Raw genomic sequence first — 26823 nt, forward strand, 5'->3', positions numbered from 1 at the left:
ATCACCACTATCTCATTCCAAAAAATTTTCATCACCCAAAGAGGAAACCTGATACCCACTAAGCAGTCACTCTGTATCTCTCTTATTCCTGTGCCTGCAACCAGTAAATTGCCTTCTGTTTTTATGGGTTTGCCTATTCTGGATATTTCATATCAATGGATCATACAGTATGTGGCCTTTTGTGTATCATTTCTTTCATTCAGCATCATGTTTTCAAGGTTCATTCATGTTGTAGCATGTATTAGTAGTACTCACTCCTTTTTTATGGCTGAGAAATAATATTTCATTGTGTAGATATACTATTTTTGTTATCCATTCATCAGGTGACATTTGGATTTTTTTCGCACCTTTTGACTATTTTTAATAGTGCTGCTATGAATATTCCTGCATAAGATTTATTTTGAGCACCCGTTTTCGATCCTTTGGGGTATACATTCCATAGTGGAATTGTTGGGATCATATGGTAATTCTTTGTTTAATTATTGAGGAACCACCAAACTGCTTTCCATAGTGGCTACCCCATTTTATTTTCCCACCAGCAACGTATGAGGGTTCCAAGCAACACTTCCTCACTAACACTTGTTATTTTCCTTTTTTTTTTTTTATTGTACCCATCTTGGTGTGAAGTAATATCTCATTGTGCTTTTGTCAAGCTTCTTTTTAAGGAGGTACTTTTAACATTTCAATAATGATCTACCTTACCTTTCTCTGCATTAGAATAGTTTAACATGGACTAGTCTGTAAATTTTGAGTTTTGAAATAAAAACAGCAAAAAATTAGTGTAATTGAATAAAAGTGAACTAAACCAATGGAAACCTATGCTTTTAGCTGAACGGACTTCAACAGAAAAAGCCAAAGCCTCATTAAAAAGACAGAACTCAACAGATGTGAAGAATTAAAACATTTATAATTTTAAGCAGATTTCTTTTGTATTTGTTACAAATTATTAATTTCCTCCTTCATTGGTAGGTAAATAAAATCTACGAGGAAAAGTTTACAATTGGTATTTCTCTAGACTATGTACTATCAGTATATAACATATCCATATATCCAGGTTTGCTTGGGACAGTCCCAGTTTATGGCTCTAAAATCTTAAAAGTGTCTGCCTTGGACAAGTAATTATATGATCAGTCTATTATAAAATTTTTGATGATGACAGAGTTTCTCACTATAGCAGCAGATTCTTATGTATGTTGTCTACAGACATAGTCATTTGAAGCTACAGTCAATGTAGACAGAATCCAATAAGCAGGGGGAAAAAAAGAAAAAGGAAATTCTACCTTTTTGTAGAGCCTTCAGAGCAGTAGTTTTTCCACTAAATGTTTTCCCCAATAAGCACCCTTTAATAGCAAATGAAGGTAATTCTGGTATTGTTGCTTTGACTTGAGGAGGATGAGATTTTTCAATTAATCTGTGAATCACATGACCCAATATGTTGTTGTTGGAGGGTGGTAAATTCTCAACCATTTCTTCTGGTAAGGCCCACTCCCCAACCATGTTCTACAAAATAACAAGGAAACGAACAAAAAAGAATATTATTAAAAGTGGAATTTAGCCATACAAAAAAGTTGTATCAAAAATAAGCCCAAATTATAGCAAACAAAAGTATGTAATACTTTAAATAATTATTTTACGTAAATGAGTAATAACATAATACATTCATATAGGAGAGCAGAAAAGAACTTCCTACGTTAAAGTAAAAAAGAAAAAACTCAAACATCCTTAACAGTTTATGAAAGTAGGCATATTGGGTTAATTGAGACAAATTGTAACCCAGGTTGAGCATAAAAGACGCTTAAATCGATGCTGCCATCAGTAAACAAAAAAAGAATAGTTTATCTGCTATCTTATGCAAATACTAAGCTTACTTTAAAATATTTTAAAGAAAGATAAAAGAGAACATTCATGCCCGGTATGAATCTACTACGTTTGACTCCTGGTTTCTTCAGGTTTCCTGCTGAAATGAAAACAAACTACGGACCACATTCTCTACCTCTATGTGATAAAACTAGAAATCAGTTTTTGGAAGATATGAGAAATAGAAGGACTTAAAAATTAAAAGTATTCTTTTAAAATAATACTTGGGGGGTGCCTGGGTGGCTCAGTCGGTTAAGCGTCCGACTTCGGCTCAGGTCATGATCTCGCGGTCTGTGAGTTCGAGCCCCGCATCGGGCTCTGTGCTGACAGCTCAGAGCCTGGAGCCTGTTTCAGATTCTGTATCTCCCTCTCTCTCTGCCCCTCCCCTATTCATGCTCTGTCTCTGTCTCAAAAATAAACAAACGTTAAAAAAATAAAAAAATAAAGTAATTCTTGGCTTAAAGGAGAAATTAAAAGGGTAGATGCCAAAAAGAACATTAAAACAATAGATTTATTAAAAATATGTGATGGGATCAAATTGTACTCAGAGGAAAATTTGGTCCCATAAGACGCCTGATCTAAAATAAAAAAGAAGGGAAACAAACTAAACACTAAAATAGGAAAAAGTAATTTCATATAAAAATGAGGAGGGAACTCATAAAAATGGAAATGGATACAGAGTAAAACCATCAAGATATTTTTATTAATATTTCCAGGACTTGTCCAGACTAATGGTGATAAAGAAATTGCTTCTAGTTCTGAACAAAGATGTAGAAGAGCAAGTATCAGTTTTGTGACATAATAGGAAAGAAACGAGAGATTTTAAACCCATTACTGTATTACATTAATAGGTTAATTTTTTTTTTAAAAAGCATATGATCATTTAAGCAAGAAACATCTGATAAAATTCATGTCTGATGAGGGAAAAAAACCCACAAAATTAAAAGGAAATAGAACAAATCTTTTAATGTGTTATGAATTGAAGATGACTTCTCTAACACTTTCAGGGACTGATACATAACAGTGAACCAAAATGAATGACACATTTTTCCATTAAAGGCAGGAGTAAGAAACAGATACTTATCATTAATAGTCACATTATTCTGGAAGTTCTAGCCAATGCAACTGAGATAAAGAGGTGGAAGTGCTTCTAGAAGTAAAGGAGGCTGCTGTAGACTTGAATTCCTAGTGCAGAGGTGATAGCTGTGACCTGAACTACGAGTCCCCATGATGGTGGCAGTGGTGACAGTTTTCTCAACAGATCTTGCTTTGGTGGGTCTGATAATTTTCTTTGGAAGATTACCCTTGAGCCTGGTTCTCGAGCCCACCTGCTGATTAACTGAACTACCTAACATATTTGGAATAACTGTTTTCCTGCTTCCTCAGCAAGAGTCAACTTTTTTCTTTTCTGCTTACAATTAAAAACTTTCACAAAATCATTGGAATGAACAAAGAAATAGGGAGCCTATATATAGGAAGCCTCAAACTTCACTGAGGGGTATAAGGAAAAATAACTTCATTAAAGGGCAAGTTTAAAAGGTTAAATCTATAGGGGCGCTTGGGTGGCTTAGTTGGTTAAGTGTCTGGCTTCTGCTCAGGTCATGATCTCGCAGTTCATGCGTTCGAGCCCTGCATCAGGCTGACAGCGCAGAGCCTGGAGCCTGCTTCAGATTCTGTGTCTCCCTCTCTCTCTCTCTCTCTCTGCCCCTCCCTTGCTTGTGCTCGCTCTCTCTCTCTCTCTCTCTCTCTCTCAAAAAGAAATAAAACATTTAAAAAAAGCTTCATGGGGCGCCTGGGTGGCTCAGTCAGTTGAGCATCCAACTTCAGCTCAGGTCATGATCTCGTGGTCTGTAAGTTCGAGCCCCACGTGGGGCTCTGTGCTGACACCTCAGAGCCTGGAGTCTGCTTCAGATTCTATGTCTCCCTCTCTCTCTGCACCTCCCCCATTCATGCTCTGTCTGTCAAAAATAAACAATAAAAAAATTTTTTTTAAGTTTCAAATCTATAAACTATTTAATTCTTACCGATTAATCTGATTGAATATAATAACAAAAGTGCTAGTGTCATATGACCAATGAGTCTAAAACTAAGGCAAAAGAAGAAATACAATGGATAAAAATATTTATTTAAAAAACTTAAGAAAGTAAAAGGGGGTGTACCTTACCATATATTAAGTACTTGTTAATAATACAGTAATGAGGGCCCCTGGATGTCTCAGTCAGCTGAGCATCTGACTCTTGATTTCAGTTTAGGTCATGATCTCACAGTTTGTGAGACTGAGCCCCATATTAGGCTCTGCACTGACAGCGTGGAGCCTGCTTGGGCTTCTCTGTCTCCCTCTCTCTGCCCCTCCCCACTCATGTTTGCTCTCTCTCTCTCTCACAAAATAAATAAATAAACATTAAAAAAGAATACACTAATAAAAAAATGAGTTTCAGAAAGAAATGAGTTTTTTCAGTGCACAAAAATATAAATTCTATAAATAGATCTAAGTATATGCAGGAATTCAGTACTTAATAAGATTTATATTTCATAGTAGCAGAGAAGTACATTATTTCATAACAGGTACTGAAATAACTGGCCACATATTTGAAAATAATAAAGTTGGATATCCTTATATTTTTTTCATGAAAATAGATTCTGAAACCAAGAAATCATGAAGGCACCAAAATCTGGATGAACATTTTACATGTTCCATGATGGTCTTTCTAAGCATGAAAGCCAGAAAAGGCTGATAAATTTGGTTATATAAAAATAAAATACTCTACACATCTGCACTCCATAAACATACACAAAATTAAAAATATTTTTTTTTAATTTTTGTTAATTTTTTTTTAATGTTTTATTTATTTTTGAGAGAGGGAGAGACTGAGCATGAACAGGGGACGGTCAGAGAGAAGGAGACACAGAATCTGAAGCAGGCTCCAGGCTCTGAGCTGTCAGCACATAGCCGGACGTGGGGCTCGAACTCACGGACCGTGAGATCATGACCTGAGCCGAAGTCCGCCGCTTAACCGCTGAGCCACACAGGCGCCCCTAAAAAATTTTTAATGCTTATTTATTTTTAAGAGAGAGACAGAGTGTGAGTGGTGGGTGGGCAGAGAGAGAGAGAGAGAGAGAGAGAGACACAGAATCCAAAGCAGGCTCCAGCCTCCGAGCTATCAGCACAGAGCCCGAGGCGGGGCTTGAACCCACGAACCATGAGCTCATGACCTGAGCCCAAGTTGGATACTTAACCAACCGAGCCACCCAGGCTCCCCTACTTACACACAACTGAAAAGTAAAAAACAAAAGGAAAGTGACATATATATATATATATATATATATATATATATATATATATTTCACAAAGGCTTAAGAGTCTAGTTTATAAAAAGCTGTATGTAATAAGATAAAAAATATCCCAACAGAAAAAAAAAGGCACAAAGAATATGAACAGTCAATACTCAAAATAGAATAAAATGGCCGATGAGTTTTTGAAGAAATGTTCAAATTCAAAAAAATAAAGATATCCAAAATAAAACAATGATCGTATTTTGCCTAACATAAAAAGATTAGTCATACTTTTCATTCAGTGCTGGTGGGGAGTAAATTAGTGCATTGCTTTATTGTATTTTCTAAAGCTGTCCAAAGTTGCTTTACTATCACCACAATAATAAAAATTATTAAGACATAAAAACAGATAAGAATTAGGATTTAGTTTAAATACAAATCACTGAAATATTAGGTAAGATAGTATTTTTCTGAAGTCACTTGAAGATCTTAAAAAGATCTGTAGTGCATATAAACAAATTTAGGAACATAAGTAGTTAACAATTTCATTATATAAATATTCCATCCACAATCTACCAGAAACAAAGAGTAGAAATATAAGACATAGAAATACATGATATATTTTATTATTTGGAATTAGTACATATAACCTATTTATCTAACTATTCAAACTTCAAAACACTCTGATGTACTATTTCAGTGGTGCAGAACATTACGAATTCAAGATGTATCAGCTTATCAGCCTCTTTTTTTTAAATTTTTTTTTCAACGTTTTTTATTCATTTTTGGGACAGAGAGAGACAGAGCATGAACGGGGGAGGGGCAGAGAGAGAGGGAGACACAGAATCGGAAACAGGCTCCAGGCTCCGAGCCATCAGCCCAGAGCCTGACGCGGGGCTCGAACCCACGGACCGCGAGACCATGACCTGGCTGAAGTCGGACGCTTAACCGACTGCGCCACCCAGGCGCCCCTTATCAGCCTTTTTTAAAAAGTGATGCAAGTTTTCTCCAAATCTTATTAAAGATGATCAGTTTTATTAGCACTTTTTAAAATATACCACTTGCGGGGCACCTGGGTGATTCAGTTGTTTAAGGGTCCAACTCTTGATTTCTGCTCAGGTCAGGATCTCACTGTTGTGGGATTAAGCCCCTCATCCGGCTCTGTGCTGAGTGTGAAACCTGCTTAGGATTCTCATTCTTTCTCCCCCTCTCCCTCTACCCTTCTCCCTTGCTCTCACACTCACTCTCTCTCTAAAATCAATCAATCAATTAATCACTTGCCCTCAATCAACTTGCCCCAATTAATCTTAACTTAGTCTTCTTAGTCCAAATAATTGGGCTAGAAAAAATGAGCAATATTCACTGGGGGGGGAAAATGAGCTCCTTCAACAGCATATGCTCTCGTAAAAACCAGAGAGAGAACAACAACAAAAGACACTGGGGCTCCTGGGTGACTCAGTTGGTTAATCATCCAACTCTTGATTTCCGCTCAGGTCATGATTGCACAGTTCATGGAATCGAGCTCCATGTCGGGCTCTGCACTGACAATGCAAAGCCTGCTTAGGATCCTATCTCTCTCTCTCTCTCTTTGCCTCTCTGTCTCTCTCTTTCTCAAAATAAATAAATACACTTAAAAACATGAAACAGATTTTCATTAAAAAAAAAAAGAGTTCAATGTGTTTTTTCACAAAACAGGGCCAATTTTTCAACTTCGGCTAATCTGAATTTTCTTTCTTCTTTTTTTTTTTGAGGAGGAAGGTATATGTGTTTCCTCTGACTACACGTCAGGATATTTATCTTTATATTTGTATACTTACACTAATATATATTTTGTATGACATGGCATAAATATTTTATATGCTAGGTCATATACAAATTTAAACATGCTTTTATATATGCTATCTCATATATTATTAAACACATGCCTTTGTTGTTGCATTTTTTAATCAGTATTCTTTTCATATCTATCCAATATCTGACAAAAAAATGCTTGCTCAGAATATAAGCTGACAGATTTCATAAATGCTATAGATGGCTTGCTTGGTTTGGGAACAGAATTTCTGTTATGACAACATTCTGAGATAAGGAAATGCTTTTTGAAACAAATAAACAAAAATCCCCCAAAGTATTCACAATAGGTTTTCCTTTAAAAATGGTGGAATTTATTACTATCTCAATATAATCATATCTGTTACTTCTAAACAAACTATCCTTTATTTGTAAAATTTACTTTGTTTTAGTTTTTCTAATAATTCTGTACACAGTAATTATATGCATTATTCAAAATTAGCTAAATACTGAATTGCTTTTCATAATCATTGAATTGGAATTTATTGCTTGCTTCTGCTTTCATTCATTGGAATCACTTATACTTCTAATTAGACGTGATAATTATTTTATGTAATGTGGCCAGTCAGAAGTAAACCAAATTAATAAATAAACCAGAGGGGCGCCTGGGTGGCTAGGTGGGTTGAATTTCCGACTTCGGCTCAGGTCATGATCTCACGGTTCATGAGTTGGAGCCCCGCTCCAGGCTCTTGCTGACAGCTCAGAGACTGGAGCCTGCTTTGGATTCTGTGGCTCCCTCTCTCTCCGTCCATCCCCTGTTCATGCTTTGTCTCTGTCTCTCTCAAAAATAAACATTAACAAAAAAATTAAAAAAAAAACAGAAATTACATTACTTTAAGATAAAAAGGCTTTAAGTCCAAGGCCAATTTTAGGTGGAAAGTTTCTAACATTCTAATGATTCTGTGCGGTGCATTTAATCTGTCCTAAAGGAACCAGTCTGGGACTGAAATCAGATGACCTGGATCCCCAGAATAGTTCTGCTACTTACTTGTTTTGTACTCTCGACAATTGCCTCATCTTTGTATGATAATATCTATCTCACACAGTTGGTGTAAAGATTGAATGAAATTCTTATGTGAGTAGTCTATGTCACTGTGCAGTTTCAAAACTTAACTAAGAAGTTCTCAGGCTCCTGCTGGAGGCACATAACAGGAAGTTTCTGCCCAATGGGAGAAATTACATGCCGCTTGCACCCCAATCAGAGAGGTGTGCTTCCTCACAAAGGGATCAGAATAAAGCCCTGTTCCATTGCTGAATTAGTTGTAGAATGTGGCCCAACACAATGGGATAGAATGTTCACCATGCAGAGACCTGAATGCTTAGGTTAGGAAAAGGTCTGAAGCTTGACCCATGGAGGTAAGGGGCTCAAGGATTTGGTGGAACTCATTTTGAAGACTCATCTTAAAAATACAGTTGATAAAATTTTTAAGTAAAGACCAAAGATAAAGGGTAAGTCAAAGTAACCATCTCAGGTTGGAACAAGAACACGATGAGTGAAGAGGAGGTCAGAAGAACTGGAAAAAGGGAAACTCAGACCAGAATGAAGATTACTAGTTTAACGACAATGAGCTAAAGAGATTTTCTAGTTCGTTAGTGAAGAGGAGCTAGATTTTTTTTTACCATATCCCTATTTCACATGGTTTGTTTTATATAATTATGTTAACTATATAATAAAATTTTATCAGAGAAAAATTATATAATAGAATGTATAATTCTTACTCCTTTGGGTATTATTATGAATAGATATCTGACAATTAGTTTCAAGACTCAGCCCAGCATGGGCAATGCCAGGTAAGTATCACCTGGTACAAAGTATTGTTTTAAGGAGACACTTTTCCTATGTAGATGTGCTCCATGATTCTAGCACTTGATTAATGGAAACTGTCATATGTATGTACGTGTGTGTGTGTGTATGTGTGTGTATATCTTATCTATCTTATATATCTTATCATATATATATATATATATATATATATATATCTTATATATCTTATCTACCTATACACAGAGACCATGAAATTAGAACAGAAGTAAACAGCCCCTGCCCTTGGTCGAAAGTCACAACCTATTTACCAGCATTGGTTTCATTAACTGATCAACATTGACCTTTTCAGAGACTGAATTCTGAATCCCTGGGACCACATTATCCACCTATTCTTCCTATCTTCATAAATGACATGGACCTAACACTGCTTTCCAGCCTGGATCCCCACTCACACTCACATGGTTGTCTGTATCACATTGTAGGTACCTCATGGTTTCCTAGACTTCTGATTCTGGTTACTTCCAGTCTGTCATATCTTTTTTTTTTGTTTCCTATGCCTTGATGTGTCATTATTTTTCATCCCCATTATTAACCATGGCTAAAAGCAACATGAGCATTTACAGACAGCATCTGCTCAGGATCAGTGTGCTTGAATGTAGGCTGAAGTGCACATTTCAAGGGCAAGCTTGAGATCTTCAATGTGTTCCATTCATTAGATTCCCTCCTTGACTGTCACATTGCCCAAATGGTTAAATGATGATGCTGGTGGAACTGCACGGTTTTCTCAGCAAATTGTTTACTTCTGTGCACATGATCACCCTTGGACTAAAGCAAAAGCACCTCATTCTCACGTGTTGCCACTTCCAAAGATCCAAATTAGGAATACAGCTTCCTTATCTATGCTTTTAAAAGGGGGCAGACATGGTTTGCTTTGATCAACTTAGATAACTAGAATCTGGGCCTTGGGAGGTATTCATCAATCCGTAAAATCTGAGTGCCGCTAGCACAACATTCAACAAACAACACTGGATTATGCCAATGATATTTACTAGTGACATCCAATTGTGGCATTTGTAGGGTGGCGGTCCTAGTCTGAAAGCACACACAATGACCTCCCCAGTGTTTGTTTTCACAGATTGTTAGAAGTCACCAACATCTCTGTGGCCTGAGGTGCCCCAGATCCTAGTTTAGTAGGCTCTAAGTGTCTTGCAATTCAATTACTGATGCCTTCAAAAAACAAGACAAATGCCTTTTCTCCTAAGAGAGAGAAAGAACTTCTTAGGGAATACAACACTTACAGTGTTTTTGGCACCTGCTAGTGTCCTTGGGTTTTCCTGAAATGCAATCTTTTAATCTATATATAATAAAACACATCAACAGACAGACTATCTTGGTACAGTGGCCAAAGGACTTAAGGTAGAAGCTTCTAATAAACTGACTTCAAGAAACACCACAGGTAGTAACTCTGCAAAATGAGGCTATGCACTTTTCAGAGTATAGCTGATGCACCACAACGTCATCATACAGACATTCGAGCTGCCTTAATCTTGCATCTACTATGGCTGGCTTTCTCTTGCACACCACTCTGCAAGAAGTGAGGAAGAGACGACAATCTGTGATACCGGAAATGATTTTACTCATACTGAAACTCACCCCTTCCATTGGGTCCCCAATAACCTCCTGTGTTTATCTACACTTATTATGCTCTGGAATGTTTTCTCTCATCTCCACTAAACTGTGAGCACCAGAGGGGAAGATCTCTATCTTGATCAACTTTACATCCCCAATAGAACAGTGCCTGCACGTAATAAGTAGTAATATTTATTGACTGAATTAATGAGTCAATCAATCAGTAGTATAGGCTAAATATATATGAACTGAATAAATGAGTGAATACATGGATATTAAGTTTTAGTAATTCTGATTAAGTACAAAGATGACTTAAACACAACACAACCCAAAATCTAGGAACAAGATCAGAAAGTGTCATCCTCACAGATAGAAGTTAGCAAGAATCCACACACCATGTATGAATTTAGCTAATCCTGGAAGCATTTCTAGAAGTAATGGCTGGCAGTATGATTTTGAGTGAGTCTCTCCATTAAATCATGGCATTCTTTTTTTACACAGCACACAACACTCGAATTTAAATAACTTATAAATTTGGGACTTTGGAAGAAGCTCTATCCGAGATTTATCAGGGCCTGGAGTAGGTAAAAGCAGCCTGTGTAAATGGGTAGGTAAGAGCTGCTCTATGGCAAACTGCTTGTGACCTGGTTAATTTCATATCACTAACTGGATATTTATCATGGGTCTGCTAAATTACGTTGACCCAACCATGTACCCCTGCCAGGCAGAAAATAAAAAAGGTGTAGGCAACTGCCTACTGCATCCTTACTTTGTTTCCAGGCCTTTAAGCTGAGTCCTGTTCTGTTCCATTTCTGTCTAGCTTCCAGCTTGCCACCCTTGTTTTCACTTTCTAGTCTGGTTTTCACCCAATCTCAGCTTTGATCACTGGCGTATTCAAAGGACTTGGCTTGAGCCTACGCTGCCTCTTCCTGTTTTCAGCTACTTCAGGTAAACTTCTCCTGACCATCTTAGTTCCCACTCTAAGAATTCAACCCCTGGCACCGGCTCTCCTGGCTAACCTCCTGTCTGGATCTGTCCTATCTCTGACCAAAGAGAATCAGACTTCAGAGAAGCACATTTACTACTATGGCAGCATGGAAAGTCGAGTGGCTATATTCCAGTTACTGTGCTTGGGAAATCTGGCACTCAGCAAAAAAGCCATAATCCACAGGAAAGTACTAAGGCAAAACTTTGTAGCTTTCAAAGGCTCTGTTTGTTGTCTTCCCTTCCTAAGCTTTCTCTCCTCCAACCCACCCCCAAAATCCTGAGGGAATCTAGAGGAACTGCTTAAATTTGTAATTTACATTAAAATATTCCTGACAATGAACCAGAAGTCTGAGGAGAAAGAGAAAGGGTAGTTGGATATCTTGTCTGATGGGGAGTTCTGCTCATGCAACCTGGTAGCACTATAGGGTTTCTTGACTACTGTCTGGTATTTGTTTGATAGCCAGGTTCCAATAGATAGGATTGATTCTGCCCTATACTGCTTTTGACAAGGAGGAAGAGAGGACACAGCAGTTGGCTGATGTGCAACTGAATTTTGGCTTCTCATCCAGGAGCTGTCATGGAATGGGCTCTAACTAGGGGCCCAGATTAAAGGTCTCAAAACAAGTTGAAAAGATGACCTTAGTGAGCTTGGCAGCTTTCTAAGTCACCTGACTTCCAGTCAGGTCTGAGGATTACTGGCTTCCTGACCATATCTTCTTGTCAAAACATCTGGCCTTCAGATTCCAGAGAAGCCAGGGAGGTGGGGATGTATACCTCACACTGACTTTGGCGGGATGGATGCACCTCCAGAGAGAAGGTACACCTCCACCCCGCTCTGTGCTGGAGTGCTCAGCCTGGGCCACACCATTATCTACCACCAGGAAATACAAATATGGCTCATGGTAACAAGGGAACGGAAGACGTTAACTCTACTTCCCCTGCCATGCTGAGCTAAAGAATGTTCTCACCAGAAGCAGAACTGAGAGTAGTCAAGGCCTACCTATCAACCAATCTCACGGTTAATTCCAATTCATCAGGATATCTGAAGAACTGGTCTTAATCAAATAATGGCTTTCAGTCAGAAATCTGATCATTTCTGTCCCAGCAGTAGCCTTCCCCAATCTGTCCTGATCTGTTATTATGGGAACAGGTGTGTTTAATTCTAGTCTTTCACAAAAGACGACCTAGGGCAACAGACCTTGTACTTCTTTTTTTTTTTTTTTTTAAGTTTATTTATTTTGAGAGAGAGAGCGAGCAAGAGAGAGTGAGCACAAGTGGGGGAGGGGCACAGAGAGAGGGGGAGAGAGTGAGAATCCCAAGCAGGCTCCACACTGCACTGTCAGTGATGACCCCATTGCGGGGCTCAAACTCACAAACTGCGAGGTCATGACCCGAGCCAAAGTCAGATGCTTAACTGACTGAACCACCCAGGCGCCCCAACCTTGTACTTCTTTTTAGAGGGAAATTCAAATTGGTCATGGTCAATTACCTAGCATGTGATGAAGGTCACTGTCAAAGCTTGTAGGCCCACACTGAAGGGAGCCTGGTACCTCACTATGCAATCCACCCATTCCAGCTGGTAACAATTCTAGAAGTTCGGAATGCTCAGCACTTGCAAACAGTGACAGAGGCTTCTTTTCATAAAACTTTGAGCTCCAATTACTTACTTATGTATTAGGCAGCCAGAATCATTGGACTGATACTTTGTCCTGTCGGTTTGATTAGTAGGGGTAACTGAGACTAAGTCATTCTGAGACATCCTCTATTCTAAAAACTTACATTTCAGTGCTGCTGAAATTGAGTGACAAATCAAATGTAAACAACAGACAGGGGCTTCTACTTAGCATTCTGTTTTCAGACACATTCAAAGTGACTCACTGAAGGCATTAGTGGAAGGGTAGCTAATTTACCACAAAATGGAAGGTTCCTACTCCTGGCTCCATTCTCTGCTCTAGCAAGTCACCATCGCCCTTCCAAGGTTTTAAACATGGCACACTGGGAATTACAGTAGCTGTGTGTCTAGCCCAATGTTTTTCAAAGCACAATTTCCTGGAGCTAAAATACATGGAGACTCTAAGGCTTGCATTATCACCTGACCTCAAATGCCCTTAAGACAGTATCACACTGGACTTTATATCAGAGAGATCCACTATACCAGGAACATAAAACAATTCTGGTGGTGGTAGCTGTCCTTATGAAAACAGTAAAGTTCATTCCTTAGTTTCTCAAACCATGTTCTGTTCATCAGGGAGGTGGTGGTCTCCCTCAAGATCACTTCTGTACTAATTTCTACGGTCTTGCTGCTCAAGTAACTTTTCCAGAAGCTTATACATTTGAATTCACCTATCTGCTGCCATTGCCCAGCTAGGGACAGTCTGACAGACTGGTTGGAATTTCTCTAATATCACAAAGTGTATAGACACTATGACTTGGTCTACATATCTAGCCATTGAAAAATTCACACAGAAGTTTTCCACACAGAGTGCCCTCTCCCATAGTAATGACTACTGTGTTCTATTTTCTTTGTTTCACTGCTTAGGTTGATGGCTTAAAGAGGTATACACTACCTAAAAAAAGTTTAGAGGTGACTGCCCAATTTATGAAAGACTACTGTTAGTTCAGTGTGCCCAAAGAATATGACTGACGGGTCCTGGGCACTGGGTAGGAGAGGTGGGGTGGGAGGGTCTTCCAGGTGAGAGGGTTTCTGGTTCTCAGCCCAACACTTCTGCCCTACAGCAAAATTCAGACCTTCTTGGATCCACTTAAGTTTCTTGAGATTAACAACCCCATGTGTTCTTGTTATATCTAGCTAACAAGATATAGTTTTAGAGTTCAGATCTTCAAAGCCTGCTCTAAAATACTAGGTGGGCAGTGTGAGTAACTAATTGAAGATAAACTGGACTTGATGCATAGAAGTTGTCTCCTGTCGTTGTCAAAGTAGGTAGAGAATGAACCAGAAAATCAGAGGTAGGAAGCCAAGGGAGACCTGACCACCTTTTGTCTTGCCTGATCCCAGATGAGAGGGAGCCTGGAAGAGGACTGGCTTCTCCCTAATCTGCACAATCATGACCAAATGAAAATGGGTGGTGGACATTCACTTTACTTTTATTCATGTCAGCCATTCAAAACTCTTCTCCCTTGGCTATATCCTTCTCACTTCTCATTCTATCTGGGTATCAATCATTTGGCTTTGTAAATGATTTCGCAGTTCTAGTCTAATGCCTTGAACTTGATACCTTAATTCAACCACTCCTACCATGGTTCTCTAATGAACCGAGGTTGTCACCAATTCTAGTAATTTGAAGTGAAATACCCTTCCCATGACCCAAGGTCTCCATCCATTCCCTCTCACCCCACAGACAGAAGTCCCAAACCTCTGCCAAACCTACTCCAGCCTCTGAAATCCTTGATCACAGAAGTTAGAAGACAGCCTTGTTTTTTGGCAACTACAGGCCTTGGGCAACGATGGATCCTTTTTGAGAATCAATACATTGATATTCTACTTTGTAAGCATCACTATGCCTGACTACAGGAGTCACTGTTCTAGGGCACATTGGTGACTTCACCAAGACAGAGCCACACAATGAGGTCTAGCCTGAAAAAAATCCAGCCGGGTAGCCTTACTATTACAGGAGAGATTTAGGGGGTTAGAGGCAAAACTTGAAGCAAATGGGGAGAAGAAACTGGAGCTATGAAATGTATGACATAGAACCTAAACTAGAATGATAGAATATTCCTTTCAGTACCAAACTTCTTTCCTATCTCCTGTTTGGATGTTGATCATAATTCTTGTCACTTATCCTGGGAAGTATTTGTATTTTAACAGATATGTCTGAAGTCTTAATCCAAAAGAGTGATAATGTGGGGCATCGGGTAAAATGGCAGGCAGACTTTTTAAAGTAGAATGCCTAACAGAACATCTCAACTGAGACCATGAAAGTAACTGCTTACTATACCTACTTAAACGGAAGCTACATTCCTGCATATCTGGAAACAAAATATAAACATATTTTCATAGTCAAAAGACAAGGTATTAAGACTTCTTTCTCAGCAGGGGACAAAAAGCAATAAAACAACTAATTTCATTTGACATTAGGGTTCCTATACTTGACTGGTAAGTCTGCACTTTGAGAAATTTTGTAAGTGTCCTGAATAAACATGTATGTTATGGACTAAATTGTGCCCCTCCACCCACTGTGATGGTATTTGGAGGTGAGGCTTTGGGGAGGTAATTAGGTTTAGAAAAATTTATGAGGGTGGGGCCCCCATGATGGGATTAGTGTCCTGTTAAGAGGAAGAAGACAGACCAGAGTCCTCCCTCTCTGTTCATGTTAAGGACATAGCAAGGTGGCCATCAGTTAGTCAAGAAGACAGTCCTTACCAAGGAACTGAATCAGCTGGCACCCTGAACTTGGACTTAGCAGAACTGTGAGAAACAAATTGCTGTTGTTTAATCCATCCAGTCTACAGTATTTTCTTATGGCAGCCTGAGCTAATACAACATATATCTTTTAAATAAATAAAGATAATAATATTATTATTATTTGATCCGGGGTGCCTGAGTGGCTCAGTCGGCTGAGCATCAGACTCTTGATTTCAGCTCAGGTCATGATCCCAAGGTTCATGGAATTGAGCCCTGTGTCGAGTTCTGTGCTGACAGCACAGAGCCTCCTTGGGATTCTCTCCTCTCCCTCTGCCCCTCCCCTGCACACATTCTCTCTCCCTCTCTCTCAATAAATAAATAAACTTAAAAAAATAATGATCTATTCACATTCATCTAAAATTTATCAGTGTACGTGCATCAGTTACCCAGTGATGTTACTTGAGTGATACAGGCTTCAATTTAACATTCTGTCCATAGGGGAACTATTAAATAATGTATTGCGAAGACTGGGTCATTCACTGGGAAGAGAGGGAACAAGGCAAGAGCTAAGGTAGAGACCCCGCTGTCAGAAGTTGAGTCTAGAAAGGCACTGGATCAATACCAAAGCCTGGAGTTAAAGAGTAAGAACAAGATAGTGTCTGGAGTCTTTGGGTCAAACAAATCAGATAAGACTTATGTAGGAAGACAGACAACCCTGTGGCCATTCATATCCTCCAAGGGAAAAGACCTGGTAACAACAAATACCACTGCATAAACAAATTGGGGGATGGGTATGTATACATCTGCTGTAGTAACATGGTTAGTGTTAAACCATAACGTGTATAAATGCATCGTTAGCAGAAAATCATAAGCCCAAAGTGCTGTTGATAAAAATGTGCATTACAACTCACTATAGGGTTAATCCAACAGCCACAGAAACCTCAACTGATCATGAATTTAAACAGTTAGTTCTCATTACAAACACAAATAGCAGCAATTAAAAAGCATGACCAACTTAAAACAACATTGATGATGTGGTGGACACAAAACATCCTTCCTCCAAATTGAGAATTCCGACTACAACTTGCTTGTGGGCACACACACCAGATCTCTGCAAATTGCCAAGTGCTTTGTGGCAGAGACTTGGAAAAATCTGTCTTCAGGAAACCATGGCCAAATTCTAGTTTATGAATGCCAAATTTCAATCACTCCTAAATTCATTCAGTAGATATCTGCTAATAAACGGCTTATGTAAAAATCAAATGCTGTGGGATTCTGGGTAATTTGCCAGTAAGAATCACGAAAAGGACCTGTACTGGGGGAAGGCTGGGCTTTACCAGGAGACCACTGCATAATAGAGAACCACTAGCTGCTGGGTGGGGGCTGTGCTGGAGCAGCTCTTGGTCTAGGGCACTTGGGTCCGGGCTTAGCCTGCTGCCCATGGTCCACTGGGTTTTCAGGGCTCCTCCCCACTCCCTACTGAATAGCTCATGGTTATCCTGCAACAGTGGATGTCCTGGCTGCTCCCTGACACTGTTCCTGCTTCCTTCTTCAGAGAGATAAACGATATCCCTGGCCACACCATTCCTGGACTAGCCCTCTCTCACGTATACCTGCTTTACTAATAGAGTGGGATGACTTAAGAAATAATGTTAAGCAGTAAGGATCGAATTTTTTGTATCTCTATATGATGTGTTCATGAGCAAAAATTTGTTTTTATGCCTATTTCTAGGTGTAGTATTTAACAGTTTTAAGCATTAGGGCTTATGCTAATAGAGCTTTAAAAGCGTGGGCTCGAAGCCTGGATGTATCAGTTCTTTCAGGATGCTGGGTCTGTGTATCAACAGAGTATGCTAAGAATGTAACCTTTTTGAAAGTTAATTTCTAAGTTATGTATTTACTTGAAGGCTTAAAAGTCCTGAGAAAATTTAGTGATGATGAGTGTGACATCATAAGATGTCAGTTACCATCTGACTAAGCTGCCAGTTGCTGTCCCTCTGTCTCTTGTGAAAGGCTATTTAAGCCAGATAATGCAGTTTCCAAGTTGAAGAATCTATTTTTCACTTGTATGGAGGAACATTTCACAAGTTTCTGAAGAGACAAAAGCTCTAATAATGGGGAATGATAATAGGCTAGTTTCCAGTATATCCTAGTACCTTTGTATGATCTATTTTCCATCACGTAGTGAAAAGGAACAGAGCACATAAATGTATATCAGAACTCCAAGGATAATTGTCATTTCTAGGAAAACAGCAAAGGCCATAAACAAAATAAACTGCATTGCTAGATGTTCACGTACTCCTAACACAAGTGTACAATTTCCTGCAAAAGAAACATGCTAGCTGCTTCAGGATGTGGGTAAGACAAGCATGTTCCTGTGGTAATGATTTCCCAAACAAGAAAAAAGTCAGAAAGGCAAATCTTTGCTAAGCTGCAGACTACCAGGTCTCCTGATTTATGAAAGCAGTAAGAATAGAGTAGATAAAGCTGTTTAAGAAACAACTCAGAAAACAAATATTCTATAAGTCAGCAAAATTGTCAAAAAAAATGACTTTTACTTTACAACAGAAAAAATACCTTCACATATTTTAATATTGTCAAAGCACTTATCGTGTAGCATTATAGTTTAGGTTGATACACTAAATCTACTATATTCTACAACCCTACAAAATAAATATGCATGGGTATCCTATAAGGTTCAGTCAATTTTTAAATAAAAACTGTTTTAGTGATACAAATATAGATTCACCCAATTAAAATATGATGTACATTTAATTTCTCCTAACCTCTTTCCTTACCATTTTATCATAAATTTATTTTGTTTCGATATTTCTTCTTTTACATATTAGTGCTATTTTACACTTTGCTCTTTTCATTGTCATTCATTCATTTTATTCATTCATCCTTTCAACAAACATTTATTGAGTATTTGCTAAGTATCAGCAAATGATTAGGTCAAATTATTCTTCTTTCTCGTTTCTTAACAAGTGAGTCGCACTTACTACCGTTCTAAAACTTATTCAATAACATAATAATGGGCTTATTTCTCATTCCATTGATGCCAATCTACCCAGAACTTCCATCTGATAGCTATCAATTTTACATCTTTACCCCTAAAGGTGAGATGAAATGCAGTGGAGAGAGCAGGGTGGTAGGGAAAGAAATTAATATGCATTGTTTGCGTCCAATGTGCAGTGCACTTGACTAAGTATTTAATACATATTATCTTAAATAAGTTTCACAACAACTAAATAAAGTAGGTATATTATTATCCCCATTTCATAAATTGGGAAACTGAGTCTCTCACCACCAAAGGGACAGGCTGCCCGAGGTCTCACCTTGGTCTGTCTGACACCAAAGGCTTTTCGGCAGCTCTTCTAAGAAGCAAAATTGGCGCTCAATACTTTTTTAAATCTTTGAATGAAATTTTGTTTGAATCCATGCTGTTCATAAAACTCAGACTATCTCCTCTTCCATATGCCTCTAAAAACCACATACTGTTTACATAAATTACTAAAGAAATACCTTTATGCCAGGGTTTTTGTAGCAAAGGTAAACAGTTCATACAAAGAAAATGCTAATGAATAAGTGAAAATATTTAAAAAATTCTGAAATCTATCAGCCCTGACAATATATTACGTTTTATTATTTTCCAGACCACTCTTCTACTATTACCAGGAGTAACAGATGATAGACGAGGAATAGGCCAGAGATTTAAAACTTAGTACATAAACACAAATTAAACCAAGGGAAAATGCAAACACAAAATGCCCATTTTTATTAACAGAGATGAAATGACACAATATCACAGAATCAATGTTAAAGAAATATTGTGCATTATGTTGCATTCTCTCTAATTATTCCATATGAGTAAGTACCTTATATTCTTCGTAATCATTGCTATCTAGCAAGTCACTTTTCTCCAGTTCTGTAAGTTGTTCTGCAGAGGGCTTAGCTGGTAGATGCTTAATAGAGGCTTGCTGATATATGGGCTTTCCGTTAAAAAACAGTTCCTTCCAATCATGCATCACCTTATATGGAATCAAACTATAGCAGAAAAGATTTTTAAAAAGGTAGAGATGAATCAATGGTCAATATATAGTCAATCAATAGTCAAATATACACCTTAAAGCTTAGTCTTTCTATTATCATATTCATTCCCCAGGATCTGCTATTTGAGGCTAGGGATTCCATTTACTATTATTGGATATGGCTAATGGCTAGTAGAAAGAACATCTGGAACTCAGCAGGTTTGAATGAATGAACATTACTTAAAGCCACTGGTCCTTCCAACTCATATTGACTGTGTCCTAACAGAACATTATATCTTAAAATGGTGAGCACTGTCACAAAACTTAGGTTCTTTACTTCCTAGCTATGATTTTAAATGGCTGTGCAACCTCAGAAAATCATTTAAATGCTCTAATATAAGTGTCCTCCTGTGCAAAAATGAGCAGACTGAGTATTTTCCAAAGCCCCTTTAAGATGTCAGTCGGTTTACATATTTGCAAGTAATTTATAATAGAAAGATCGAATGCATGGTGGTTTTTATTATTGTTACATATTTGATAACCTTTAAAATTATTTTTCAGTAACTATTTCTATTTAAATATGATGAATGACCAAGATGTAATCAGGGAAATGGGAAAACAGTTTCAAGAAGAACAAAATGCAAAGAAAGGAAAGGGTCTAACATTCAGATGCATTTCTCTAAAACTGGTTGGACTGGAGCTTGAAATTACAACAAAAAAGTTAGTATTTCATTAATTTCATTCTGATACATACTACATGGATGAAACTTGAGGACATTATGTTAAATGAAATAAGCCAGACACTAAAAGAACAAATAAGGTATGGTTTCACTTCTATAAGATACCCAATTTAGACAAATGCGCTGAGACCAAACGTAGAACAGAGGTTACCAGGGGCTGGAGAGTTATTTAATGGGCACAGTGCTTCAGTTTGGAATGATAGAAAAGTTCTGGAGATGGATGGTCATGATGGTTGCACAGCAGTGTGAATGCACTTATGTCACTGAAGTGTACATCTAAAATGATTAAAAGAGTCAGTTTTATGTTATGTATGTTTTGCCACAATAAAATGTTGTACTTTAATTAAATGTACAACTTAAAATATAATCACATTATGTTTTCCATTAATAAAACATTTACAGTCGCTAAGGGTTACTTTGTCGAAATATGAAAGTTTAGAAATTAATAAGCTCAGGTATAGAAATACTGTAACATCAGAATTATTGAAATGGCATTATTGACTTCTATGGTAAAGTAAGTAATTAACAACTTATATACTGTCCAAAAGTTAACCTTACAGTTACTGAATTAATATCCTATTATCTGAATATCAATAATTTTAAGGAATAGTCTAAAAAGTTAGTTCTTTTGAGTAGGCTGATACCAAAAATATACCTGTGCTTTAGAAAAAAATATATACTGATGACATCATGTTTAATGAAGTAACATGAGTTTATCTTGACTGATAGTAGTGTAGATAATAAAATATTAATATATATGCGTAATTGTTGTGTTCAGTTGGAACCAAAAGACACATATCTTACACCATACACAAAAAAACTAACTCAAAATAGATTAAAGACTTGAGTGCAAGACCTGAAACCATAAAACTTCTAAAAGAAAACATAGGCAGTAAGCCCTTTGACGTTGGTCTCAGATTTGATACCAAAAGCAAAGGCAACAAAAGCAAAAATAAACAGTTGGGACTACATCCAACTTAAAAGATTCTGCAAGGCAAAAGAAACAATCAACAAAATGAAAAGGCAACCTATTGAATAGGAGAAAATATTTGCAAATCACATATCTGATAGGGGTTAATATCCAAAATATATAAAGAACTCCTACAACTCAATAGCAAAAAAGTGAACAATCCAATTAAAAAATGGGCACAGGATCTGAATGGACATTTTCCCAAAGCAGACATACAGATGGCCAACAAGTACATGAAAAGATGCTCAATCATCAGGGAAATGCAAATCAGGGAAATGCAATCATCAGGGAAATGCAAATCAAAACCACAATGTAATATCACCTCACAGTTCTCGGAATGGCTGGGATCAAAAAGATAAATAAAAAACGAGGATGTGGAGAAGAGGGAACCCTCTTGTGGTTGGTGGGAATGCAAACTGGTGCAGCCACTATAGAAAACAGTGGGTTCTCAAGAAGATCTTAGTTTGGGTAATTTGAGAGGTGTACATATTTAACTGGGTTGCCTTACCCTTGTCCTTGCGGAATTACTTTCACTGAGATACACTTTGATATCATTCTCCTGTAACTTTCAGCAAAGAATATCATAAGAAATAGGTCTATGAGGCCAGATGATACATTTGTTTAAAAGATCTTGCTGAGAACATTCTCCACTAGATATACTACACTACTCAGTGTACCTTAGATGAGTGTGCCACGTGAGAGAGCTATTGTTCTAAATTTAGTGCCAAGGAAAGTTCTGTATTTTGTAATGAACTAGAATGGAAAATGGAAAACACATGGCAGATTGTATTTCCCTTTTTCCTTTGGCTACCAGGAAGCTCAGATAAAATTTGCAGCTCAGTTGCAGCCACTTGCAAATCTACTGCTGCCAATATAATTGTGTTCTAATTTATCTTTTGTTCTTAACTTTCTACTTTAATTTGGATTTTCCTTTGTTCTTATTTGGCATATTTTTAATATGTTTTGTATTATTGAATATTTCCTTATAAATACATTAATTCCTGTTAGAAACAAGGTACAATGAAAGTAAATAGATTTAATGACTAGTAATTTTTAAATAATTCCAGTATTTCAGAAAGTTCCAAGAGTGTCAAATAAATTATTATAGTTGTCGTTGTAAATTACTATAAATTTAGACACAAAGTTTAAATGTTAAAAGACATATAAATGCACCTTAAATAAGGCTATTGAGTGGGTTGAATTGAGTCAGTAATCCAGGTATCCTGGACCCCACTTCTTAGTACTTTTTTCACGAAAAAATTTGTCTTTTCTTATCAACTGGGTGTCTACATACACAATCACCATTTTCTGTGATGTCTGTACTGTAATGATTGTAAAAAGTAACACTTACTTATCTGTCAACATTCGGTAGTCTGCCACTTTAGTGGACAAATCAAGTATTTGATCCAAAATTTCTGCACATATTGTATAATGCTTTTTGTAACGAGCTTGAGCTCTTTCCACAGCAATCTGTTCATGAATTTCCTTCTCTCTGAGGGCTTGCTCCTCAAAATCAATCTTGGCTTGTTTTGCCAAAGCCTAAGAAGACAGAGACATGTTTGAGTCAATATAATTATGCGATGATTCAAATGAAAATAATGTTATAATTTCAATGGGCAAAAAAAAAATCTCTAAATAGAATGAAACCTCCTTTTACATCAAGAAGAACTTAATCATGAAGGAGAACTTTTTTCCTTATTAAGTACTGAGTATGCTGGTGATGACAATATTGGAAATATTCCACTTTTAGCTTATCTTATCAGCAAAACATATTACAGAGAAAAGTGGTCCAACTGTGGAAAGCCCAACATAGATTAACAATAAATTGGATCTTAAGTGTGTAAAAAGAAGCCTTGAGTTCATGGCTTGCAAATCGTCAGAGTCAGGGATCACAGAGAAACGGGCAAGCCTATGCCACCCTAGCATCGTAGCCCCTTCGTACCCATCTTAGGAGCCTTAACTGGGCACATCTGCTCCATTCAGCCGATGCCCTCTGTCTTGGAGTGAGAGAGTTCTAGGACACTGATTTATACTTAGAAAATGTTTTGGAAATTCCCTGATATTACTGGCTTGAGCCTATCACACATGCGCCAACAAATGTTAAACGCATTTAGACAACCAAAAAACCCTTCTGCTGTTACAGCCTTTATAAATCAGTAAAATTCACTCAGGGAACATTTATTTCTGCAGAGAGTAATGAAATACTTAGAGTTTATCATGACCCTCTGCTTGGTTTGCACTATTATATTGTTCAGAGAAACACTTTCTTCACATCAAGTATAAAGGTCAAACTCAGCATGACTAAATGTTGCTTTCAAATAGCTAAACCAGCTCCTTGAGAAATTCTATCCTGTGCTAACATGCTCCAGAAACAATACTTGCCTCCTGTAACTTAACCCGCTGAGTGTAAAATGAAGGTGAACTTGGGCCTTGGAGGAGCTGCCATCAAAGTCAAGCTCCAGCTTGTGTACAGAAGGCAAGTCCTAGGCTCCCACTCAGAGCCCCCCCCCTCAGCCTCCATGTCCTGTAAGTGGGGGTATTAATAAGACTAGGCATGCACAGAAAAACTCACCAAACCATCCTGTCAGGGAAAATATTTCCTATGATACTACTCACACATGACTAAATGCCTGACAATGCATTGCTTTCGTCCACTGAACCAAATGGAAGTTTCCTTTGCTTTTGTCGTTGTTTTATTTTGTTTGTTTTCATGGGGAAAGGGGTTGGACTGGGTGACCTCTGAGGTCAGTTCTGTACGTTTGGCAAGTTCGGGAATCACACCAGAATTTGTCCCTGCTGTATCGTTCTGCAGGCCCCGTTTCTCTGGGGCAAGCATATAATGCAAGTACAAAGCTTTAGGGCAGGCTTCATGACCTGCAAAAAGGTCAGAGGAAAGAGGAATCCAAAAGAAAAGCCGTAACTAGATGAGAATTTACAGAGATAGTGACAGTAAAATGAGCTTGGGAGGCCGCTTTACTGCAGAGTGCCCATAAGGCCTGTGAAAATGTTTACGGAGTGACAGGACCCGAGCCTTGAAGAGAAGGGTAGAATGTCCCCAGCAGGAAGAGAGCAGCCTTCACCTCCGAGCTGTCTCCCTCCCTCCTTCCAACCCTTTCCTTCTTTTTAGCTATCAGTCTTCTACCTTTACCCCACCTCGCCTCCCTGTGCTAAACCCACCACAACTTCCTGTCCCATTACAGCAAGGTGGGTTGAAGCCCTAAAAAAAAAAAAAAAGAAAGAAGGGAAAGGAAAAAGGAAGTCTGTGGGAGGTAGTAAATCTCAGCGGTTACGAACCCAGACTCTCGAGTCTGACAGAGCCAGCTGTGCTCCTGTCTACACCACTGACAGGCTGTGCGACCGTGAGGTTTCTAAGTCTCATTTTCCTTCTGCGTAAAACGTAGATAAGGAGAGCGTCCACTTCAAAGGCTGTTGTGAGAATTCTATGTGCATGTAATGAACATAGTTCAATGCTTGACTCACGGTAAATACTCATAAAAAGTTAAATATTATTATAATTAAGTACTGCTAGTAATAGCAGGTGGGGCAGAAATCTGAAATCAAAAATTCTTAATATAGAATAGATGCCCAATTACCTTAAAGAAGAGACAAACAGATTTAATCTAAAATCAAAACCAAACCAGACAAAAACTGATGATGGAAAACATGAAGTTCTCTCTCTCTCTCTCTCTCTCTCTCTCTCTCTCTCCCTCGCTCGTGCTCTCTCTCTCCCTTTCTGCACTAGCACCGTCTATGCTTTCTTTAAATGTACTGGACATTGGCCTAAGCCCTGGGGAAACAGTAGTGAGCAGAAGCAAACATGCTCCCTTCCTCAGGAGCTTACATCCAGTGGGGGCTGGGGGGACAGTGAAAAAGCCACACAATGACTGTATTCTTGCACAGCATAAGTGTCACCAGGGAAGGACTATGGGGTACGGTGCATAACAGGGGGCCTGAACTAGACAAGAAGTGGCAGGTGCACAGAGCTCTGAAAGATGAGGATTTGCTGGGGAAAGGCACTTGGGAAGAAGGAGAAAGGCAGAAGAAATGACTTGTTCAGGATCTGAGAGCAGACCAGTGTGGCCAGAGCCTGGGAGACAGAGGGGAACAAGGTATGAGCAGGGATCTGGTCAAAGGGAAGCTGTGGGTGGGTTTTTGAGTGTGAGGGCAGTGGTCAAATCTGAGAGGCAAGAAGATTCCTCTGGCAGCAGAATGGAGAATGATCTGGAGGAGATGGAAGTAGGGCAGGTCATTTGTAGAAGTTATCTCTAGCTTCCCCTTCATTTTTAACAGGCAGGCAGATGTCTTTTTAACTCCTGCTTTAGGGAATTTCTGCAAGACAAAAAAGCAGAAGCTGCAGGCAACTCCTCTTCACTTTAAAAGGCCATCTTCAAAGGTGAATTAATCTAGGTCACTCAAAGAGAGAGCAGAGAAGGGAAGCTTTTGAGAGCAAAGAGAAAGAGGAAGAGGAAGTGCTCCCTGGCACTTCCTGGGGAGCAGCAGAGCCTCAGGGGGAACACACGAGGGACCAACAGAGACTGGACTCGCCTCCGTGAAGACATGTGCCTCATGTGTGGGCTGGTAGCTGAGGCCTCAGATGCAACAAGCTGGACCTGGGCCTGATGACGGCAGAGCTTCCCTGATGACGTGGCCTGTGACCTGGGGCACCGTTCGCCTCTGTGGGCAGAGATGGGCTGCTGGAGTTTGAGCTCAGGTTGATTTAAAGAATATAAAAAATGGTAGGTTCTCGCACACCCCAATTGTAGTTGCTAATTCTTAGCCTCTCAAAATGGATAAAGGAGGCCATTGCAGTGGTAGTAGTAGAGACTGGGGTATGGTGTAGACATGGAGAAAAATGGGCAAATTAAAGAGACAGTACATGAAATCGACAGGACTTAGTGATGTTCTGGATATGGAAGAGAGGGTGAAGCAGGGTTCAAGTGGACCCTGAGATTTTACACTTGTGTAACTGAATAAAGGGTGTCGTCATTTATTGGGATATGGAAACTTGAAAAAGGCCAGTTTAGTAACAAGGGTCATAAATTTGGCTTTAACATGTTGAATTTGAGGTGTCTCTGAGACATCTGAGTAGAGATGTCAGGAAAGCAGTTGAACACATGGGTCTTTACCGCAGAAGGCAGAGATATAAATGCAGGAGTCATCTGTCTACTGCAGTGATTACACCCCCATGGTTGTGGATTAGGAGGTCCTCTGAGGAAATAACATAGAGGAGAAAAACAAGAGGCCTGGGACTAAGCTTTAAGGAATCCCGACGTTAACATTTTGGTATTTGAGGAGAATGAGCTGGCAAAGAAGGGGAAGCCAATGAAGTAGGAAGAAAAGCAGGAGAGCATTTCTACAAC

At 38.6% G+C, this 26823-nt stretch overlaps 1 protein-coding gene across 4 annotated transcripts in view; it reads right to left on the reverse strand.

Moving 5' to 3' along the window:
• The window catches only part of SPEF2 (sperm flagellar 2), a 183321-nt gene that overhangs the window by 114659 nt on the left and 41839 nt on the right, over positions 1–26823 (reverse strand). For all 4 annotated transcript variants that reach the window (XM_049648173.1, XM_049648172.1, XM_049648174.1 and 1 more), the window contains 3 exons: positions 22815–23002; positions 19601–19769; positions 1281–1500 (listed from right to left, as the gene is read on the reverse strand). In XM_049648173.1, coding sequence (XP_049504130.1) covers positions 1281–1500; positions 19601–19769; positions 22815–23002 — 577 coding nt within the window. The remainder of the gene's footprint in view (positions 1–1280; positions 1501–19600; positions 19770–22814; positions 23003–26823) is intronic.

The sequence above is a fragment of the Panthera uncia genome (genome assembly GCF_023721935.1).
Source record: "Panthera uncia isolate 11264 chromosome A1 unlocalized genomic scaffold, Puncia_PCG_1.0 HiC_scaffold_17, whole genome shotgun sequence".
Classification (NCBI taxonomy): Eukaryota; Metazoa; Chordata; class Mammalia; order Carnivora; family Felidae; genus Panthera; species Panthera uncia.